Raw genomic sequence first — 24,177 nt, 5'->3', positions numbered from 1 at the left:
TAACAGACAGGAGCTGAAACTGAGAAGACTAGTAAGAAGGGCTATCATTTTTAATCCGCTCTAACGGGGCAGTTCTGCAATATGAGCATTGCAAACACACTGAACCACAGAGAAATGTAATTCTGAAACTAATCTTATCAAAGGCATTTCCTTTCTGCAGGCAAGTAGGCAATCTTGTCTCATTTCCTATCCATACTTATCACATTACAATGGAAAACAAAATTACGTCGGATGGAGGATTCCATTGACAAATGTTTGGCAAGACTCCCGTTTTACGAGAAAACCTACAAAATATTTAAATGATAATTATCAACAATTTACAGTCCCGCTCGCGGTAACCTGTGGGGGTCCGTGTCACTCCCGCGATTACCGCGTATGCCCGCGTCCTCCCGCGTACTCCCGCGCTCTGTCATGCAGAATTTTCGCAAGTCCGTGGACGATGTGTGCGGCGCCAAAAATCGCGACAATACCGCACACAGTACAGGGAACTCCCGCCCACACGAGCGAGTGCGAGTTGTACGATCGCGATTGCAGCATGCATGCACACTGTGCACAGCACAGCTAGCAGCGCGCGATTCAACGTTGTGCTTGTCGTGCTGTTCCTGACGACGCAATGTGCACTGTATGTGTTACGAGTGGCGTAATCACAGTACAAAACTTGTACATTGAAAAACAAATGTGGAATTAATCCCAGCAAAACCCAAGTAAAATTTATGCTACATATCATTAAAGACTAGAAGACATTCGCATTGGACCACGAACGCAACACAACGGTATAATATCGTTACCTTCTCATTTCGAGCGAGTCCCGAGGAGGCATCGAACGGCAAGAATCAATGCAACACGACAGTTTATGCAGAACGTTGAATTTATTTCCAGTCCCATGAAAACAGCACGATGTGTTTTTTGCTATAGTAGTACAGTATTCCTGTAGGTACGTAAAGTACAGTTTGTAGGCCCACTGGTAACTGACGCACCTGTGTCTCACATCTAGTTCTCCGACCGTGCTGTATGACCGCCGAGTCGATTGGTTGGCAGTACCAAAAATAATAATAATAATAATAATGATAATAATAATGATAAATAAATAAATAAATAATATTGCCTTCCATGTGTTTCTGGTACCGCATGAGCTATTAATAAGCCTGTGCTAGTTCGTATCATGGTTATCAGCTGTTCCCTGTCACAGCGTAAGGCAACGTACCGTACGAGAAAGATTTTTTTTTAAAATTTCCATTTGTTTGCTTTACTTATGGCCTATATATTTGCCGTAACTTTATGCCACGAACGTCAGAGAATTAAGTTTAGCAGAGAACCATATGAAAACACGTGTAGCCCCCAAAGAACGTGTATTCCCCGAAATGTCATTGATACTCACAACCTGTCGAGAAAAATGCGATCACAACAGCTGGCACGCGCGATCGACAATTTTGTTTATTAAATTTGCTTAAGTTATATGAAAAGCTAGGAACCATACCGTGCTCATACGAAAAATAGAGCTAGAAAACAACTGTCGTATCGCTTAGAAATATCCGTAAGGAAATTATAGAGCTAAAAGAAAATTATGATGTCATGATAATAATGACATAAATGATTATTGGAATTAGCTTTTGTGAAGTGAGTAAATGGACGGCACAGACCCCTTGCAAAATGAGAGGAGACAATAAAAATTATGATTACAAGAGGAGGCAAAGAGTAGACACAGACGATGTAATACGATTCGAAAAATAAACGCATTTGTGAACTCTCATCTTCATAATGATTTGACAAATTTCGATTTTACCTCCTGACTAGTGTATTCGCTCAGAACTTCCCGTGAACACGCAGGGGAGTTGAAATTTGTAGCTCCCGCGATTCCCGCGTTCGCTCCAATGAACACGGAAGGCATGCAAGCTTTTGTACCTCCCGCGTATTCCCTCAACTTCCTCTGAACATCACGAAGGGGTGAGAGATTAGTGCTCCCGCGTTTACCGCAGTTAAGCGCTTTCACATCAACTGAAAAGAGAGCGCAAACTTAATTACCCCGTAATCCCTCCTCTGGTATAGAGTAAGGGAAGGATGCGAGATTATTGTAACTCAATAAATAATAGAAAATAGGCCTACTTTGATGCTGATATGCATGTCTAGTACAGTCGTTGCTATAGTATACTTAAGTTTCTCAAATATAACCATACCCATAGATTATATAGTGCGTTAATTCAAGCAATTCCGCCTCCCTGCTTCAAGTCTAAGATCTCTAGCTGGTGCGGATTTGAAGAAAATGGTTCCAAGTTCATTACTATACCTATATAGTGATGGCCCTGAGCAAAATTGGCCATAACAAATACTTTGTCAAGAAAGTAGAGGGCAACGCTTGTGATTTTGATATTTCTTTCTTTAAATAATGAAAACGCTTGGTGCTCATGTAGAGGACAGATAGATAAAGACAGTTATACCAGTTTGTTGCTTGTCTAAAAGAAAATTATAGAGGTTATAGTAACAGAGTTATTATGATAGTAGTAATAATGACAGTAATAAGTATAGAAGACGAAGAACACAAAAAAATTGATAAGAATAGATGATTGGTGTATTTATATGTGAGTCCAGTACGAAAGATGAATTCATCTGTTTGTTTTTAAGGTGAATGCTGAATACTCTAATGATTTGATAAATTTCCCTCTTACCATGGATTTTTGTTACTGCTGTTATCAAAATGAATAATACAAGGACTTGTAATGTTTTAGGGATTTATTTGCCATCTGATATTACCAGAAGAAAAAACGTGTACGGAAAACAAAATTGCATAATATTTGATTATGAACCAGAGCTTGTGGATTTGAAGAAGTACAGTATAAAATTTCCGATACGACAATCCTGAAAATTGTGGCCAAGGAGGACCAGTGTTAAAAATTAAAAAAAAAAAAAAAATATTCTGGAATGGATTTGTGTAAGGTTGTATTCACGCTGAACCTGCTGTGAACGCGGGAGGAGTCGAGATTTGTAGCTCCCGCGATTCCCGCGTACGCTCCAATGCACACGGAAGGGGTGCAAGCTTTTGTACCTCCCGCGTATTCCCTCAACTTCCTCTGAGCATCACGAGAGGGGTGAGAGATTAGTGCTCCCGCGTTTACCGCAGAAGCGCACTCCACTGAATAGAGAGTGCGAACTTTGAAATTACCCCGTAATCCCTCCTCTGGTATAGAGTTAACAAGTGAAGGATGCGAGACTATTGTAACTCAACTATAGAAAATAGGCCTACTTTGATGCTGATATGCATGTCTATAGTATATGCAGTCGTTGCTATATAGTATACTTAAGTTTCTCAAATAATTTATAACCGTACCCATAGATTGATAGTGCGTTAATTCAAGCAATTCCGCCTCCCTGCTTCAAGTCTAAGATCTCTAGCTGGTGCGGGTTTGAAGAAAATGGTTCCAAGTTCATTACTACCTAGTGATGGCCCTGAGCAAAATTGGCCATAACAAATACTTTGTCAAGAAAGTAGAGGGCAACGCTTGTGATTTTGATATTTGTTTCTTTAAATAATGAAAACACTTGGTGCTCATGCAGAGGACAGATAGATAAAGACAGTTATACCAGTTTGTTGCTTGTCTAAAAGAAAATTATAGAGGTTATAGTAACAAAGTTATTATGATAGTAGTAATAATGACAGTAATAAGTAGAAGACGAAGAACAGAAACAGATTGGTAAGATGATGGGTGTATTTATATGTGAGTACAGTACGAAAGGTGAACGCATTAAATTTTGCTTGTTTTTAAGGTGAATGCAGAATACTCTAATGATTTGATAAATTTCCCTCTTACCATGGATTTTTGTTACTGCTGTTATGAAAATGAATAATATAAGGACTTGTAATGTTTTTAGGGATTTATTTGCCATCTGATATTACTAGAAGAAAAAACGTGTACGGAAAAAAAAAATTGTATAATATTTGATTATGAACCAGAGCTGGTGGATTTGAAGAAGTACAGTATAAAATTTCCGGTACGACAATCCTGAAAATTGTGGTCAAGCAGGACCAGTGTTAAAAAAAATAAATAAATAAATAATATTCTGGAATGGATTTGTGTAACTTTGTATTCACGCTGAACCTGCTGTGAACGCGGGAGGAGTCGAGATTTGTAGCTCCCGCGATTCCCGCGTACGCTCCAATGAACACGGAAGGGATGCAATCTTTGTACCTCCCGTACGTGCATTCCTTAAACTTCCTTTGAGCGTCACGAGAGGGGTGAGAGATAAGTGCTCCCGCGTTTACCGCAGAAGCGCTTTCCACTGAATAGAGAGCGCGAACTTTGAAATTACCCCGTAATCCCTCCTCTTCTGTATAATAGTCTTCACAAGTAAAAGATGCGAGATTATTAAGTTTAACTCCAGAAATAAAAGAAAATAGGCCTATACTGGCTACTTTGCTGCTGATTATGCAAGACTGGTATTCAGTCGTTGCTATAATATACTGAAGTTTCTCAAATAAATATGCGTTAATTCTAATTGTTCCGCCTCCCAATACTTCATGTCTGTAAGATCTCAAGCTGGTGAGTTTGAAGAAAATGGTTCCCATGTTCATTATACTGATGACCCGGTCCAAAATCGGCCATAACAAATCTCTGTCAAGAAAGACTAGTATTGGTTAAGTGCAACGCTTGTGATTATTTTTCTCTCGAATAATGAAAACACGTGGTGCTTATGCAGAGGAAAGATAGAGAAAGACAGTTAGTTTGTTGCTTGTCCAAAAGAAAATTATAGAGGATAACAAAGTTGTTATGATAATACTAATAATGACAGTAACAAGTAGAAGAAGAGAACAGAGAAAGATTTGATTAGATAACGGGTGTAAATATGTGAGTATATACAGTTCAAAAGGTGAACGCATGCTATTTTGTTTGTTTATTGGGTGAACGCTGAATAATATTGCTGAGTGATTTGATAAGTTTCCCTCTAACCATGGATTTTTGTTACTACTGTTATCAAACTAAAAGATAAAAACAAAGACTTGTGATGTTTCGAGGGATTAATTTGCCATCTTTTATTACTATATACAACGTTTCCGAAAAATGTATATATACATTGTATAAAATTTCATATTTGATTATTTATTATTTTATTAAGAACCGGAGCTTGTGGATTTGAAGAAGTACAGTATAACATTTCTGGTACGACAATCCCGAAAAATGTGGCCATGCAGGACCTATGTAACAAAACAAAAAAAAAGTATGTTCTGGAATGGATTTGTGTAAGCTTGCATTCACGCTGAACCTCCTGTGAACACGGGAGGAGTCGAGATTAAACTTTGTAGCTCCCGCGATTCCCGCGTACGCTCCAGTGAACACGGAAGGCATGCAAGCTTTTGTACCTCCCGCGTATTCCCTCAGCTTCCTCTGAGCATCACGAGAGGGATAAAAGATTAGTGCTCCCGCGTTTACCGCACTTCACTGAATAGAGAGCGCGAACTTTGAAATTACCCCGTAATCCCTCCTCTTCTGTATAATATAATAGTCTTAACAAGTATACAAGATGCGAGATTATTTAACTCCAGAAATAATAGAAAATAGACCTACTTTGATGCTGATATGCATGTCTACAGTCGTTGCTATATTATACTAAAGTTTCTCAAGTAAATATAACCGTATATACCCATAGTTTATAGTTCATTAATTCAAGCAGTTCCGCCTCTCTGCTTCATGTCTATAGATCTTAAGTTGGTGAGTTTGAAAAATGGTTCCCATGTTCATTACTGATGACCCGGACCAAAATCGGCCATAACAAATACTCTGTCAAGAAAGTATTGATTAAGAGTGCAACGCTTGTGATTTTTTCTCTTGAATAATGAAAACACGTGGTGCTCATGCAGAGGAAAGATAGCGAAAGACAGTTTGCTGCTTGTCTAAAAGAAAATTACAGAGGTTATCAACAAGGTTGTTGTGATGATACGAATGACAGTATAGAAGAAGAAGAAGAAGAAGAAGAAGAAGAAGAAGAAGAAGAACAGAAAAAGACTGACCAGTTGTAAAGATGTGAGTATAAGGTTCGAAAGATGAACGCATTTGTTTGTTTAAGGTGAATGCTGAATACTATATGCATTTGACAAGTTTCCCTCTTCCCATGGATTTTTGTAACTACTGTATATCAAAATGCAGAACAAATCAAAAACTACTTGTAATCTGTTGATGGATTTACAGGTTTGCCATATTACATGTATACTATTAAAAAAAAAAAAAAAGTTTCCGGAAAAAAAAAATGATTAGTAGAACCAAAGCTTGTGGATGGGAAGAAGTACAATATAAAATTCCCGGTACCACAATCCCGAAAAAATGTGGCCATGGATAGTACTAAATGTAACAGAAAATACAATTCTGGAATGGATTTGTGTATGCTTGTATTTGCTCAGAACCTCCTGTGAACGCGGGAGGAGTCGAGATTTGTAGCTCCCGCGATTCCCGCGTTCGCTCCAAGGAATATGGAAGGGGTACGTGCAAGCTTTTGTGTCTTCCGCGTAATCCTCAGCACCCAAAGTATTGTGGAGCTGGTAGCACTTTCCGCGTATTCCTTTAACATCCTCTGAACATCATGAAAGGAGTCTGAGATCAGTGTTGTGCTCCCGCGTTTACCGCAGAAGAGCACTCCATTGAATAGAGAGTGCGAACTTTGAAATTGCCCCTCTGTATCCTGTCTTAACAAGGGGAGGATGCGACATTACTGTTACTGTTACTGTTACTCCAGTAAAGAAAATGAGTTTGATAACTGGTGGGTTTGAAGAAAAGAATGCACAGTTCATAAATACATGAAATAGACATTATAGTGATTGCCAGGACCAATATCCTGCCAAAACATGAATATTCTACGAAGAATGTATATAAATTGCATATCGAGCTCCTCGCTGTTTGTCTTCCTCTTTTTCTTTTCTTTTGACTGATGAAACCATTTGGTGCTCAGAGGAAATATAGAGAAGACAGTTGCCTTATCGCCTATCGGAAAGGACATTGAAAGAAACGAAGTTACGATGATACTAGAAGACGCAGAGAAGAGCAGCAAGATTGATCAGATTAAGGATAGTACAGAATAGATTATTTGAATACAATTCAAAAAGTGAACGCATAGTGAAACCATAGGTTTGCCTTGACAAATTTTTCTTCGTCTGCGTGTGATGAACACTAACTTAGTAAGGTTATGAAACTATGTGACAAGTTTTCCCTTTTCACTTCATTGGATGTCAATGAAATCTACAATATACACTTGATATTGCAACAACGTCGAGGATTTTGCTTGCCACGTTACGACTCAAGTTTCCGGGTGTACAACCATCATTTGGATATTCACCGTATGTAATATTTTGCCGCCAGATGAAGAAATGCATGATCACTCCGTGTCGTGGCAGAGAGGTAAGCTTTCGTTAATAGCGTTCATCAGATATTAAATTTTAACATATAAATTTAAGATCCGGAGCTTGTCGATGGACATGTGAACCAAGACCTTATGGGAAGGGCAAGCATTCTGTCAAGGAAGTGAGGATAATGATATACCGACAAACTCTTCGTGAAAGTGAGGAGAAAGGTAAGTGAAAATAAAGCATGCCTATTATATAATTTCAATAATTGCCTGTGGTCTGTGAAGGCATTAACACTGAAAGTGGTCATGTAAATGAGAAGAAAGGTAGTAGCTCCCGTGTAGTCCCGCTCTCCCTGTTTAACTCTCAATAAGGGAGGGAACGGGTAATGACCCTTGAAGCTCCCGCGTGCTCCCGCATTTTGTAATCACAATACAGGCAAGTTGATTACGACCTTTGTTGCTCCCGCGTTTTCCCGCGCCCCTTCTCTCGATACAGGAGGGGTAATCAGCTTTGAAGTTCCCGCGTAATCCTGCACACCCTACTTTCAATACGGGCGGGATACGAACCTCGTCACTCGTGTAGTCACGCACTCTGGATATCACTTATGAAGTATCAGTTGGGGGAGGGGCACTCTCTACTCTCAATACAGGAGGGGGATACGAGCTATGTCACTCATGCGAAAATGAGAAAGGGATATACCCCGTGCCAGAAAATAATTTTCTATCACACCATGATGCGTTAACTATAGTATATACCATTATCGCTAAGTGATTTAGGCCACTAAAAAAGAGTGGAAAAAAAAAGGAAAAAAATGTAGGCACTTTGTATTATGGTACTGTTAGATCAAAGATTCAGAGCTTGTGAAATTGAAGAAATGCAATTATATCTAATTGAAAAAAGGGATATAGTAAACAAAAATTATATATCACATTTTACTGTATCTATTTGATGATCATGATTTTAAAAATGTTCAGGATATCACTTTTGGTGCAAATGTGTATGTCAGTTGTATCACAAAACATCCAACCATACTCTTTTTTTTTCAATAAAGCCTAAACTATAAGGAAATATCGCTATTTTTCTCATTAAACCATAACTGTAGAGAAGAAAATGTGAGCAAGAATATTTCATTGCTTATTGTGCAACACAATCTTTTTTTTTTCGAGAAAAGTATGAATGTGAATTTATTGCCAAAGATTGAAGAACTTTCCCCAGAAAATGTGTCTCGGAGCAAGTGCATAAATTATAAAAGAAATAGAAAGGCTTTTTGTCATTTCTCTGTTGGTCTACGATGTTTCATCACCTGATTAAAAAAAAAGGAAATGTAAACGGGCGCAAAATAATACGGCAGGGGTACGAGCTTTATAGTATACTCCCGCGTTTCCCGCACAACACGCTCTCAGTACGGGAGGGGTACAAGCTTTGTAACTCCCGCGTTTCCCTCACACCCTATGGGATGGGGTACGATCTTTGTTATCCGAGCTTTGTAACTCCCGCGTATTCCCTCAACTTATATTGTGCAACACAATTTTTTTCGAAAAAAGTATGAATGTGAATTTATTGCCAAAGATTGAAGAACTTTACCCAGAAAAATGTGTCACAGAGTAAGTGCACAAATTAGAAAAGAAATAGAAAGGCTTTTTGTTCTTTTTCTGTTGGTCTACGATGTTTCATCACCAGATTAAAAAAAGAAAAGAAATGTAAAACGGGCACAAAATAATACGGCAGGGGTACGAGCTTTATAGTAACCCCCGCGTTTCCCTCACACCCTGCTCTTAATACGGGAGGGGTACGATCTTTGTTATCCGAGCTTTGTAACTCCCGCGTATTCCCTCAACTTCCTCTGAGCATCACGAGAGGGATGAGAGATTAGTGCTCCCGCGTTTACCGCAGAAGCGCACTCCACTGATGAACCTCCTGTGAACACGGGAGGAGTCGAGATTAAACTTTGTAGCTCCCGCGATTCCCGCGTACGCTCCAGTGAACACGGAGGGCATATGCAAGCTTTTGTACCTCCCGCGTATTCCCTCAACTTCCTCTGAGCATCACGAGAGGGATAAAAGATTAGTGCTCCCGCGTTTACCGCACTCCACTGAATAGAGAGCGCAAACTTTGAAATTACCCCGTAATCCCTCCTCTGGTATAGAGTTAACAAGGGAAGGCTGCGAGATTATTGTAACTCAAGGAATAATAGAAAATGGGCTTACTTTGATGCTGATATGCATTTCTAGTACAATCGTTGCTATAGTATATTGAAGTTTCTCAATAATAACCGTAACGAAGTAGATTGAGCGCAACGCTTGTGATTTTTTTCTTTTTTCTCTTGAATAAAGAAAACACTTGGTGCCCATGCAGACGAAAGATAGAAACTGAGGTTATAGTAAAAAAGTTGTTGTGATGATACTAATAGGTCTACTGTAATGACAGTAATTAGAAGAAGAACAGAAAAAGATTAGATCAGTAGAGAAAGTGCATAAATTAGAAAAGAAATAGAAAGGCTTTTTGTTATTTTTCTGTTGGTCTACGATGTTTCATCACCTGATTAAAAAAAAAAAGGAAATGTAAACGGGCACAAAATAATACGGCAGGGGTACGAGCTTTAGTAACTACCGCGTTTCCCACACAACACGCTGTCAGTATGGGAGGGGTGCGAGCTTTGTAACTCCCGCGTTTCCCTCACACCCTGCTCAATACGGGTGGGGTACGCTCTTTGTTATCCGAGCTTTGTAACTCCCGCGTTTCCCGCACAACACGCTCTCACTATGGGAGGGGTGCGAGCTTTGTAACTCCCGCGTTTCCCTCACACCCTGCTCTTAATACGGGTGGGGTACGCTCTTTGTTATCCGAGCTTTATAACTCCCGCGTTTCCCGCACAACACGCTCTCACTATGGGAGGGGTGCGAGTTTTGTAACTCCCGCGTTTCCCTCACACTCCTCCACTTACGGGAGAGATGTGCAACTTCCCCGAGAATGAGTAGCGATTTACGGATACCGTACATGTAGTATAAATTTCTTCACAAGGTTTTCCCCGTTCAGGAATATTTGATTGTTTAAAGATGAATCTTTTTTTTTTTTTTTTTCTGGAAAATTACTGCATGGTTCGATGTGAATTTATTGACAAAGATAGAAGAACTCTTCTCAGGAAATGTGTCACGAGGTGAGTGCACGAATTAGAAAAGAAAGGGTTTTTTTTGTAATTTCTCTGTGAGTCTACGACGTTTCATCACCTAAACTTCGGGAAATCACGTGCTTGTAACATCGCTTCATTCGTGTTACTGTTGCTTGCTGCTTTGCAGTTTTGTGCAGTGGACTGACAGGAAGGTAGAATCGAGTCCCTCCAACCTCGCTACTTGCAGGGCCCTCCGTGCGAGGTACTAGTACGATGTGCTGGCACGTGAAATTAAATTACAATTAGGCAGCTTTCTTTGCGTGCTTTTCTTCTTACTCTGCAAATTGCAACTGTGACTGAGCTGGTTTGTCTGCAAGAACACGCGCGCTGCAACTTAGTGCAAGGATGTACGGTCTGTAGACCAACACAGCGCAAATCGCACACTCATCAGCCATGCGAAGCATAGCATTGTTCATACATTGCGTTGATCGTACATCGTGCTTGCGTTGATCGTACATCGGGCTGTTTTGGCGTGTTTCCCACACGATAAATCGCACGCGGTCTCGCTGCGTTGTACTCCCGCTGTATTCCCGCGTATCCCCGCAGGTATGTCGGAAGTGAACACCGATTTATTCACTCGAAGAAGCACGCGGGAATACGCGGGAGTGACACAGGTTACCGTGAGCGCTACTGTATCTTGCGCCAAATCCACTAAATAAAACGGTCAAGGTGCATATACATGCATTACGCTTTTATTGGAGTCTGCCTCGGAATCGAGTAAGGAAATGTCGCAGTGCTTTCATGTACATACAATCAGTATGCTGAGACTGTTAACCCAGTTTTAGCTTTGCCATTTTACTTTGGTCACATGATATTACTGTTGGCTGACTCATAATGAAGAAGGTAAAGTGTGTTAATGTGGCCAGCGCATAAAATCCCATTCACAGTCTCTTAATGACCCACAGCCCTCGCTATAATTATTATGCACACTTTGTAGGAAGACAAGGACACAGCATCCAAACTGCAGCTATTCATGGGAGGGGATGGGATGGGTGAGGGACGGCCGTTGGCTCGGCTTCGATATGTTGTGTTTCATGTGTGATGAGTGTGTGCATGTGGGCATGTCAGATTGGGTGATCAAATGTTGTCTGTCCTTGACTAAAAGGACAAAGCACATCTTAAAGGTCATATATCCCTTTTGCTAATGTCAAAACATTTTGCACGGTTGAAGAATAGCATCTGTCAACATTGTGTATGAAATCTTACGGTAATACACCTTAGTGTTTAAAAAACAAGCCCCAAGTCACCTGAGAATATGCTCACCATCTGTACCACGAATAATGGCTAGAATTTTTCTTTTTTCTTTTTTTTTTTCTTTTCAGGATACGAATAAATTCTCTGGAAATCTATGGTATTTACATGTATATTTATTCCCCCTCTATCGCAAAAAAAAAAAAAATAAAATAAAAGAATCCAGATTTATCATTCTGAGGAAAGGTCTGAAATACCTACATGTGGTGTCTCTACAATGATATACAGCTGTACCACTGTATGAGAGGAATCTAATTTTCAGGGTTACAAAAGGAATGCCAAAAAATTACCCAAATCTCAGTACATCAACAAATATAATATTTTGTCATCACATTGATAGTCACTTCAGTCATGTGATTTTGAAGCTTCTTGTGTAATACCCCAAGTTTGCATTTTCACATACTAGGAATATAGAGACATCGTAAACACACTTGAAATTTGCATAAAATAAATTTAGAACAGACACGGTACTGATGTAATTTGATTATTCATATTCAAAATTGTCATACTGTTACTCTGATAAGGGATAATTCAAAATTTGATCGTGCTCTTAGAATTTTAGATAACTCCGCAAAAGACATAGTTAACTAGAAATGTCGCTATGGCGACTGGTATGCCTCCGCCATAATGCATGATTCTCCTAATAGGTCTATAGTACATGTGGACAATGTGTGATTACATTTTCACAAAATTGGCAAAATATTAAAATGACATGTTTGTCACAAATGTATTGAATGTTTACCTTCCTTGACCTACCATGTATGTTTATTGGATGAATAGGAGAGCATGTATTTGGGGATTAAAGAACTTTAACTTGACTTTGACCATTTCATAAGTTTATGCACTGAGTAATTTTCAAGGTATGGAGAAAAAGTGCAATTTCTGTATTGAACAGTAAATTGTTATCATTTTCATCTGGCCTTTGATTTATAAGAGAATCACTGTCAGGCAGAACATACATAAATTCGGCATGTTCTAAGTTTCAAGATAACTTGAGCCACTTCCGAGATATGGAGAAAGAATAAAGTTCAGCACTTTCACTTGATCTTTGACCTTTTGACCTTTGACCTTCTTGGCAAAAAAAAAAAATCCCAGAGAATCTCTATTGGGTTATACAGGCATACATCAAGTTTTAAAAAAAAAAAGTCCTGCTGGCATTGCATAAATATAAGGAAAATAGTAAAATTTTGAAGTATTACCCTTGACCTTTGACCCCTGACCTTTGACCCCATGAACCCTAAATTCCCTAGATAACCACTGCCAGTCAGTAGATGCATATATATACTATGTTCCATGAAGATACCTTAAACAATTTCCAAGATACAGAGAAAAAAGTGAGAATTTAACATTTTACTTGACCTTTTGACCTTTGACCTTTTGACCTCATGACCCCAAACTTTCACCAGAGAATCTTAATTGGGTAGTACATGTATACACTAAGTTTCCAGAAAATATCTTCAGGCATTGCATAGATATGGGGGAAATAGTAAAATTTTAAGCATTTGACCTTGACCTTTTGACCTTTGACCTTGAGCATGTGCACCCAAAAGTTGATAGGCACAACTTCACCCCCTAATACACATACATGCCAAGTTTCATTAGGATACCTCAAAAGGTTTTGGTAGTTACCCTGTCCACAAAATTCATTACGGACGGACGGAAGGACGGACGGACGGACGGAAGGACGGACGGACGGACGGAAAGACGGACGGACGGACGGACGGACGGACGGACGGACGGACGGACGGACGGACAACCCGAAAACATAATGCCTCCGGCACCACTTCGTGGCGGAGGCATAAAAATCGATGCACAAAGCAACTGATGTTATAGGGAAATGTAGTTCCTCAATTACAGCCATAAAAACATTGAACTATGGAACAGGTACGTTAAATGAAATAGGAGAGTGGAAATACTATACTTGTACTTACGTTGTGCGGGCATAGTTGGTTGCGTTGTAGTCAACAGCCATGATTTTTACAGCATACATGTTCTTGTCAAAGGAACTCCCTCCATCTTTGGGTATTGTAATCTGCAATGATCAAAACATACATCATACACTGTAGATATACCTCTTTATAGATTTAATGTTACTATTTCCATTATCATACCATTATCATACAACACCTAAAACAGATTCTTGCTACAGACATATTTGAATGATTGCTAATTATACGATATGATATCTTATAAACATGATACTATACTAAATTGAATAGAAAAGAAAAATCACAACATACAGATAATTCAAGAGATTTAAGTTCAGTCTCACTATGACACCTAGAGCAGTCCCAATTGAACGCGTTAACCTGTTGACGAGGAGTTCCGAGTATACTCGGGCAGATGTCTATGGGAAATGCGTGTTGTTGTAGCAAAATCAGGCCGTCCTCAACGGGTTAATCTTTGATACCATACTCGGGCAGGTGTCTATGGGAAATGCGTGTTGCAGCAAAATCAGCCCGTCCTCAATGGGTTAATCTTTGATGCTCAAATTCCTTTACGCTGCATTGTTCCTTCAGTGTTTGACTATGTTATACCCTAATGTCTCTCTATCCTTGTAAAGACATTAACCTCCAGTGAAGCAATGGATTCCAAAGATGAGAGATTGATGAGATGCTTCCACTAGCAGCTTCCACCTGTCAATCACCCGTCTCATTTCTCCATCTGTATCTCCACACATTACACGTTCATTACACCCTCTAATCTATCATAAGTTATGTTCACACGACATTTGTAATCTTCAAAGTTTTAAACTTCAATGATTAGCTTACATCCACATGACACCTAATATTAAAGGCACATAGACCCAGTGGTTTAGTCGAATGTACGCGGGTAGACTGCTCAAGTTTCCTACAGATACCTATGCTATCAATTCCTCTTTAGTGCTTACGCTTTACCCATTTCCATGAGTCCGAAGAAGTCCGATCCACTGTAGTCAGTGGCTGATCACAGTTCGGCTGATAATTTGGCTGATGGTGACAGCTTTAGCAAACTTCTTCTTTGACGTCATACTAAGAAGCATGCACCCTGGCATCACTACTGACTGCATGACGCGCAGAAGACAACGAGAGCAATGTTACTGAGCAACAGCTACGAGCTTTACTCTTGATAACAGCTCAACTTCAGCAATCTTCGTAGAAACGCTAACGTGATCGGCACTATCATCCAACAGCGCCCCTGCAACTTCCAGGTCTATGCGTCTTTAAAGTTTGAGTTTTTGAGCAAGATGATTAAACCACAGAACTGGAAGATCCATACACGCAGTAGTGTACAAAGCACACTGATGGTTGACCCGGCAGCAGATGGGGGAATACGGTTCACACGAGGTCACACTAACTTTTGCATTTGTTGTTTACCATGTAGACATGACGCCAAACTACAAGTGGGAACCATCCCCCCCCAAAAAAAAAAGGCTCATGGATATACGCACAAATCCTAAGATGTCTTGTCGTTCTAATCTTTGACTACTTTTTTAGATTGCTACTATCCCATTCCATACTGTATATAGGCAGCCAGGTTCTCGTGCGGAACGGAAAACTTGTGTACATATCGTAGACTACATCGTACATGGGGCTCTACTACGAGCTCCAAAACAATGTGTAACCTTTAAGCATGGAGCTACCAAAAAGATGGAGTAACAACGGTTGGGGTCCTTTTGAAGTGATGCTCGAAGCCGACTCGTAAAAAATAATCCTCGCTAAGCCCCCGTGAGCGAGAGCGATGACAGATGAGACAGTGCGTACGCACAATGACGTCATCCGCAGCGCGTTCGCAAACTGGTTCTTACCATGGAGTTACCTAGCTCCATGGTTCCACCATGGAACGTCAATGCATGGGACTACACAAACTGCAACTGCCCCGTCGACTTCGAGCATATTCGATTTAACATGATTCTGAATTAATTATAGCTACAAATAGTGAATCTGCAGTGTAACAAATTGTTTAACATGTCATACCGTCGTTTAGTATGTAAATCACGATATGATACGACCGGCATGTAAACAAACACTGCACTCTCGACACGATCAACAATGGCCGTCACGCTGTCCCGAACAAACACAAAGACAAATAACAGCTGGCTTCACAACGGTATAGATAAAATGTACGCAATTGTACGCAGTCAACACTTACGTAAGATTGTAGTTTCAAATGTCAGCTTTACGGACAGATATTGAAATATGTGGAGAAATGTGAGGGATTTTTATTAAGAATTTTATTCTTAGGGTATGTACTTTACAAGTCACAAAGCATGACGACAATACACTGTACAGTACCTTCGCTGTTCATGGGCCGATTCAGTTCGTTCAAAGTGCACTGCACTCGGTATCTCCTCTGTTTTGCCTGTGGATATTATGCGCATGCGCGTGGTCTTCAGCAAAGTTTTGCGCAGCCATATGTTGTTGCAAGTCGAGTTTTCGACTCGATACAGCACTATATTGTATGTGCAATGTTGGTGAGTATGACGTCATTTTTGCGGCTCGGAGCATCGTTTGCCAAAGTATCCCCTGCGGGACGAGTTAAGCCGTCCCAGCGAGTGCGGTGCTTTGAAGTCTGTCAGAACTGACCGCTCGTAGTTGGGTTACGTAATATTGGTGGCCTTCGTTGTTACTCCATCTTTTTGGTAGCTCCATGCTTTAAGATAAAGGAATCGTATGAACAGGGAACTATTCACACCATGTCAGTCTTAAGAATTGTTTGCTGAAGGTCTGATAGTTAAAATGTATAGCAGCCACCAGACTGTGACAACATTTGACTGGTTTATTGTCGATAACGACTTTACCCTCAATTTTTCTCAGTAAAGAAAGCAGCATTACACTGCTTTCACTCGCTACATAGTATACTTAAACATACATGTAGTGTGTATGTCAAAGAGTGAAAAAAAAACATGTGGATAGAATACTTTTACAATCAAAATGATACTTTAAAAAAAAAAATCATAAGATACTGAGTAATAGTACAATTGCCTGGTAAACAATGATGTCTATCTTGTATTTTAAAAAAAGATCTGAAAACTTAACTGCATAACATGATTTCCTCTTCTGAGATTACCGGTAAATCACATTTTGTGTATTTCAGGTAGGGAGTGTGAAGTGATGATATCTTGACTAATGTCAATACTTGGTAGTTGATTATATTTGCATTTCTTGACACAGACACACTTGTCCTGCTACCAACTCCCACTAGACATGAGTTTTAGGTTCCAGAGTACAATTTATGTCTTTGTATATCACCTCAGTGAATATTGTTCAAATCAATCACTACAAGGAAATCTCAAGAATTCGACAGACTGGATTCTAAAATAGTTTATTACATCATGAATATATCCGGATGATATGCTCTGGTAGCTCTTTGTGACTACAGAGAGCAAGTGATGAATGTTATACTAGAAATCCCTGTAAGTTGACTTCACTCATGTGAAAAACTACTCTCATAATTTTCACTTAAACAGATGACCCTGACACTCCACAGTCTGTGATGTCATAATAGATGACCTCACTGACATACTTGTAAAGGCACATTCACATTTACAGTAAAATATCATAGTATTTTGTTTGTTGACTTGTTTTTATGTGAACACAAACACACCACAAAATACACCTGAGAAATATACAGCGAAATAGCATGGTACTGAGGGTGGTAGTCACACTTCGCACAAAATATGCATGCAAGATTTGAGTATTATGACTTGTGTCATGAAATACCACCAATCATACACAGTGGTGTATTTCTCACATAACCTGACACACCCCCTATCTTCTCCCCTTTCATAGAAATGGAAACGAAAGGAGTTATACAGGTTGTATAACATTTTGTCATGTGCATGCACAGTGCTTACCCCAGAAAGGTGTACTTTCAAGCAAGAGCAACAATAGTATTTCATGAACAAGAATGGTATCAATATTGCCACAGTATCTACAGAACATGTATTATCACCGCATTTTGCCAATTAGAATGGCGCTAACAAATTACCATGATATTTAATACCACAGTAATTCACATGTGAATTCATGTATAAGTGCACATCCCACTCTACATACGTTCCCTAACTGGTCAGTTGCGATGGTGGCACTAACAACATCAATCTGGATATGGTCAAAATTTGACCTTATCTCCTTGAAGATGAAAGATGAATTACAAAATGTACACTGGGCTGGACAATTACCCCAGACCTTTCTCCTGACAGTAACCCTAATCCTGATCTTGAACATACAATGTAATCCTACTGTAACCCTAACCCAAATTCTAACCCTAAACCTAAACCTAACCCTATCACTAATCCAGTATTTAGCAGGGGTGGTAATTGCCCGGATATGGTCTTACGTACTGCAATTATGTTGTTTAATACTCTTGACACAATGACATTAACATGGTCTCTATGAATGATTCAAGTTCTGTCAACTGCACTGTTGTTCCACACTAGACTACATGGTATGGAACTTACAATGTAAGAGAGTGGAATATCACACATTCAGACATGAAATCAAAGATCAATGTTGAACCATATAGCAGGTGCACAGTATAGTTACCGTCTGTGAGTCATTGTGTTTTTTCTCATCATTTCTGAAAACTAATAATCCCCTCTCTTGGAAACCACCTCGTATTACTCATCAAGTAACCTTTTTACAGGAAGAGACTGGTAATATGAGCACTACAATGTTCACTTTAAGATCTCACATGTCGTGAGTTGAAGGACTTTGCAACATTTTGCCAAACTGTTCTATTGGCATTTGGTTGATTCTTCTGAAATCTTGGCCACAATGTGAGACAACCCAACTATCAAATAGCACTAGCCAAGCACACAGGATTCAACATGGACTATTAAGGGCACCATGCGATCTCAATTTACTGGGTATCATTCCAGGCAGCTGTGTGCTTATTGTAGATGTCTGAGCATCAATTGACAATAGGTGAACAGATAACGGTACAGGTTCATGTGGATCAATGTCACAAGCCTTAGATTCATTATGCACAAATAGAGAAGTAAAGATGACAAGCCAGCAACCTCTCCATTATCTACTAGTGTAGTGGTCAGGCTCAATACAGGCACTGCATGGATGTGTTCTATGCCTTTAACCAGTTCAGGCAAGGAGGTTCTGGAGATGGAGTGACATCAGTCTTATTCCCTTTGATCCCATGTTAAAAGCCGCCACTCAAAAATATTTGAAGCATGTGCCAAACAGGATCTGCCGTGCAGATACGAAGACAATTGACTCGTGTCTCATTGCATAATCACTAGCCACTTTCAAAGGAAGATGTCTTTGTGATGGTAATTACTTTTCGCTATCCCTTCTTATACAAGGTAGGTGGTACAGACACGAGGATGCGCGCATAGAAATTGAGCAAAAAATGCTAAAATAAAGATGAAAATTACTCGACTGGGCATACCCGGGCACTAATCTGATATATCTATCAATAGTGAATTATACTTGAAGATTATTCCATATTAGTTTCATTTGTGGAAATTAAGCAGAAAAGTGATAAAACCTGCTTTCCAGGATGGTACAGTTTTAAACATTTTTACATGATACAGCTCTGATTTACACTTCTGCGCAAATTTCTGGACGGGGTCGGCTTTTGTTTTACATGCTTTATCATTGAGTGAAATTTCATTTCATTTAATAAATAAGCAAAATATGGCCAACATTATGATAACGTTCAAAATGAATTTTCAGATTGCTCAGCAAGACGGCGGCATCAAACATCGATCATCAAAGGCATAAGTGCACCTGTGGAACTCTTTTGTACATCAACAGAAATCGGACAACTGTTTGAATAATTACAGCCAGCTGGAACTCCATGTAATTTGTATAAAACCTCCTTGGTTCAGGCAGGTGCCTAGATAGGAAATGAGCGTTACAGCAAAATCAGTTTGTCCTAGGTACTAAACAGGTTTAGTCTTTTCCGTCCATTTGAGGTTATTTGGATTTGGACACAAAGCTCTCCTTGAAAAACACACAAACAAAACAGAGAACTTGTATTCAGTGGAGTAGCATCCGAATGGCAGAAACGTTATCTTTCACACTGAATCTTCTTGTACAATTGTACATATACATCTGCCATTAGATGTACAGCATTGTTCACACATACCCGTATGTATTTGACAACTTATTGAATATGTTTGAATTTTTGATCAATTCTGCTTGAACTCTATTAATTTGCCTGGAAAATAGCATAGTATTCGCTGCAAGACATGATTGACTTTCTACATTTATGTATTTGGAGTTTATGTGCCATTACATGACATTTAAACTAAGCTTTAATTCCACATCCAATTCAAGTCTTGAAATTCAAAGTCTATAAAGGAAAATAATATAATGACAAAAAATCATCATTGTATACATGTAGTCCATACATGTTACATTCTACAGAAGTCTCGCATAGATGCTTTTTATGGATGAAAGTGAAGTAAAAGAAAAGATACAAGCAAAGAGCATGTGATGGTAAAACATGATTAAAACAAGATTGAATACAAATACTCAGTCCTATCAACTGCTCAGAATTCTTTACATTGTTCTTGTCTTTGTGTTTGGCAAAAAAAAAAAGAATTATGAATTGAATTACAAATAGGATTGTTCACAGATATAGTCCACATCAAGAGTATCATATCAAAGGATCTATAATCTTCATGTACCGTAATATAACATTGAAGACCACTCAAATGTGACTGAGTGCTTTAATCTTTTGTCCCAGGAAATAGATCACATTACAAGCAGGCTCACAACCTGCAATAAGTGAGTTTACCATTATGAGGCAGTCACATGGTATGGGCAATGACCCATTAAGTCAGGACGAACATCTGTGTACAGAGGTTGATGGAAGCACCATTTCACTATTACAGCTCAAACTCTGTCAGTGCATGTTATGTGACTGAGCTGTTGCTGTTTACGACGGTATATAACATATTATACAACACCTCAGAATGATGTCGAATTGTGATTGGCCAAGAGCATGTCACATGACATTCAATAGAAAATACCTATCAAACTCATTGAGAGTGACAGCCATACAATAGGCCCCTGGCATGGGCCTATTGCATGGCTCGAAGGTACTATAGCACGGCTTCGCGGGGGGCTACTAATGCATGGCCGCTCACAGAGTTCTGTGGCTCACACCCACCCGTAGCAAAGCGCCAGCAAACTACAGTGTACATTGTACGTGCTGGCCGGCTGCGCTGCGCTGCCGGTAAGTCTCCCATACCAGGCGCGGCGGAGTACTGCAACGCGCAGCTACTTTACCTAGCTAGTTGCATGTATCGCGACCTTTACACCTCCTGCTGTGTTTTTACTTTTGACTCTGATCTGCTACGTGGACCACAGTGATCCCAAAATCAAGACTTCATTTCAAGTTGAGAAACCGTAATTTGATTATTTTTCTGTGTTTTTATACAAAATCATTTTCGGAAATAGACAAAGTCTAGACCTACTACTAGATCTACCGACATCTCAGATCGGCCTAACAGTCAGGCCTAACTCGATCTAACGTAAGCGTAATAAATGAGGTATACTAGTAGACCCTGCGGAGTTTGTGATTCCTGTGTCGTGGTCGAATCATGACGAGTGTTTGAAAGCAGTACACAGGGCCTAGGGTGGTTTACAATTCTCTGCCTGATGTTACATTTATTTTTGGGCCTTCCTGAGTAAGCGGTCACTAATTTAGTACTGTGATTGTGGACAAGGTGTTGTATAAAACGAATAATTTATGATTTTGTTCGTGCATTGGGGCACGTAATACCGCACTCGGCGCGAGATTCGCCACTGGTCTATTCAACGCGGCGCTACGCGCCTTGTTGAATAGACCAGTGGCTTACATATCTCGCGCCTCGTGCGATATTCGTGCCCTATGCACTCACAACTCATAAATTATTCGTATACTGTTCCTGCCATATTTTACACCATGCAACATGTAAAATACACCTCCCCCTCCCGTTTTGTCTCAAGTGCTCAACTACTACATGTAATTTTGCAAGGCTTTTTATTTTCACAAATTTCACAAGCCAGGTACTATTTGCACCTTTAAACAACATGTGAAATGATTACCTCTCATCTCAAGATGAATGCAACATGCATGAATACATCTATCCATTCATTACTGAATTCTGCAACTGCAAATTTAACCACTTGTTAAAGTTGTTGGGAAATTCTGATTTGCAAAAAAAAAAATTAGACTGACTAAATACAGGGTAATTGCATGTCTCATACAGTGTATCCTGAAATCTTCTTCTTCCAGTTCTATATCACTAGCAAATGAAATCTAGATTTGAATAGATCTGAATTGTCAGTGCCCCCCCCCCCCCCCCAATTTTCAAAGATTTACAGAATCCACAGGACATCATCATGGGTATTTGCCCAAGGTGAGTGTGAGCATTGTGTGCTTAGCATTCACATGGTAGTGAATGTTTCAAACACTCTTACATTTAGCAAAAGGGGGTAAATAAAGGACACACTGATCTGCCTGTTTTGCCCATGAGGCAACTGTAAGATCATAAACATTTGCAGCATGAAACTTTAGCAAATTGGCAACTGGCATTAAATCCATCGTGTATAAGTTTGCATGCACTTTTCTTGAATCTTGGCTCCTCATGAAATTTAGAACAATTTTATGCATGCCAAAATTTTTGGTTTTACAGTATCATGATGTGATTACTACTTGTCTTTTTTTCTTTTTTTTCATAGGTACGGCCTGGGTTCAAGAGAAAGTCAAAAATCTTGCTTGACATCAGGATTTATCATGGACTCACACAGATGTATTATTATATACCAGCAAAAACAAAGAAGAATGAAACAAATTAGTACATGATTTTATTCATAACCTGAAATTTGCCTCACGGTAGAATTACATAGAACCTTTAATCAATGAGCTGATCTTATACATGCCCTACTGTACTTACCTACATAGCTCTGTTAGTTTGCCACTCCTAGAGTATCTTGATTATTCTCTTCTTAAACTCTCCTCATTCATTGCTCTGCCCAGCTTATCTTCCCAATCTCTCTCCACACCTACATTTTAAAACTCTCGACACCCTTGTGACATTTGCTGCCCCAGGAATCTGTGTTAACCCATTGAAGTTCAAGGAACCACTGAACGATGTTGATTTTTTTCATATTACCTATTATTCATTGCTAGAATGTCTTATGAGTGAGAAAATACTTTATCCGAGATCTGTTTTGGTCAAAAAGCGACTTTACACAACCCATATTTCACATGCAGAATACATGTAATTGGTACTAAAATTGACAATACATCTTACTGATCTTAGAATATCAAAGTAATTGTTTCTGTCTAAAATTGGCAAACTTGTTCATTTATTGAGATTTTGTGCAGATAAGTACAAACTGTAAAAATGACTTTATAGTCAATTCCATCAAAACTTTCTCCTATCAAGAGATGCATGTATTCAGATTTGCCAAATGATGCAGGCAAGATGAACTCCTGCAGCAACATTCCCTAGGGACTGGAAGGGCTACAAGGCACAACAGATTGAGGACAACTAGGTTACACATTGAATGTATACAAGCAAACTCAACTAACCAGTGGTTTTGGCCCCTCCAATTCCGAGAACTCACAGACCAGGATGAAGTCCTTGCCACAGGTGGGACTGACCGGCCAGGGGTTAGGGGGCCGGTAGCTCTGGGCCAGGTCAATGGGCAAGGGGGGCCGGGACCGGACAAAGGCCGCCTCATCCTTCGCTGCGTCAAAGTAGTTCATCTCGGGAGCGTGGCCGTAGAAGGCCACCTGGGGCACTCCCCCCAGCATGGCGTAACGACTAGACACTGAACTCAACACCTTGGGTCATGGGCTCTGCAGAGGGAAGGGGACAAGACATACAAAAGGGTCGTCATCCTATTCACCATAGAAATGACAGTGGGCAGAATAATCTTTTCCATTCTAGAAAAATTGCTTTCTTGCAGAAAAAGTAATCATACTGTAGAAGTAATAGTAGTTAGTAGTAATGTCAGTAGTAGTAATAGTAGTAGTAGTAGTAGCAGTAGTAATACTACTACTGATAATAATAATAATGATAATAACAACAACAACAACAACAACAACAATAGTGGTGGTAGCAGTAATATTTCTAGTATAGTATGTTGCAAATATCTATGGGCATCCCACAGATATTGACCTACAAAATGTATGATTACTTGCTGTGATAAAAGAGGTGATCCTCCATTCAAAGGAATAACAAAATTTTTCTGCAACATACAGTGTACATCCTGGAAATTTACTTCCTTATCGCTGGCACTGGGCAACAAGAAAAAATCTCCACCATTCAAAAAGAAAACAAGGAAATTTCAGAGATTTAAATCTGTCATCACTTCAACCTTGGGATATTTGGTTCATATTTTGCACTTTCTATTTCAATGATCAAATGCCAATCTTGCGAGAGAGTCCAGTGAATTCCTGTTTTATATAAAAACAGGACTTTAACAAAGGC

At 39.5% G+C, this 24,177-nt stretch overlaps 1 protein-coding gene across 1 annotated transcript in view; it reads right to left on the bottom strand.

Annotated features, from left to right (window-relative positions):
* LOC139710724 (guanine nucleotide exchange protein smcr8a-like) overlaps positions 1-24,177 on the bottom strand; it is a 65,893-nt gene that overhangs the window by 40,218 nt on the left and 1,498 nt on the right. The window contains exons 2-3 of the mRNA XM_071622642.1: positions 23,274-23,543; positions 13,676-13,776 (exon numbers count right to left, since the gene is read on the bottom strand). Coding sequence (XP_071478743.1) covers positions 13,676-13,776; positions 23,274-23,498 — 326 coding nt within the window. The 5' untranslated portion in view covers positions 23,499-23,543. The remainder of the gene's footprint in view (positions 1-13,675; positions 13,777-23,273; positions 23,544-24,177) is intronic.

This window comes from Diadema antillarum, unplaced genomic scaffold (assembly GCF_040938485.1).
Source record: "Diadema antillarum isolate AM-2024a unplaced genomic scaffold, OU_Dant_1.0 seq00001558_RagTag, whole genome shotgun sequence".
Classification (NCBI taxonomy): domain Eukaryota; kingdom Metazoa; phylum Echinodermata; class Echinoidea; order Diadematoida; family Diadematidae; genus Diadema; species Diadema antillarum.
This window is presented reverse-complemented; position numbering and strand designations above follow the sequence as displayed.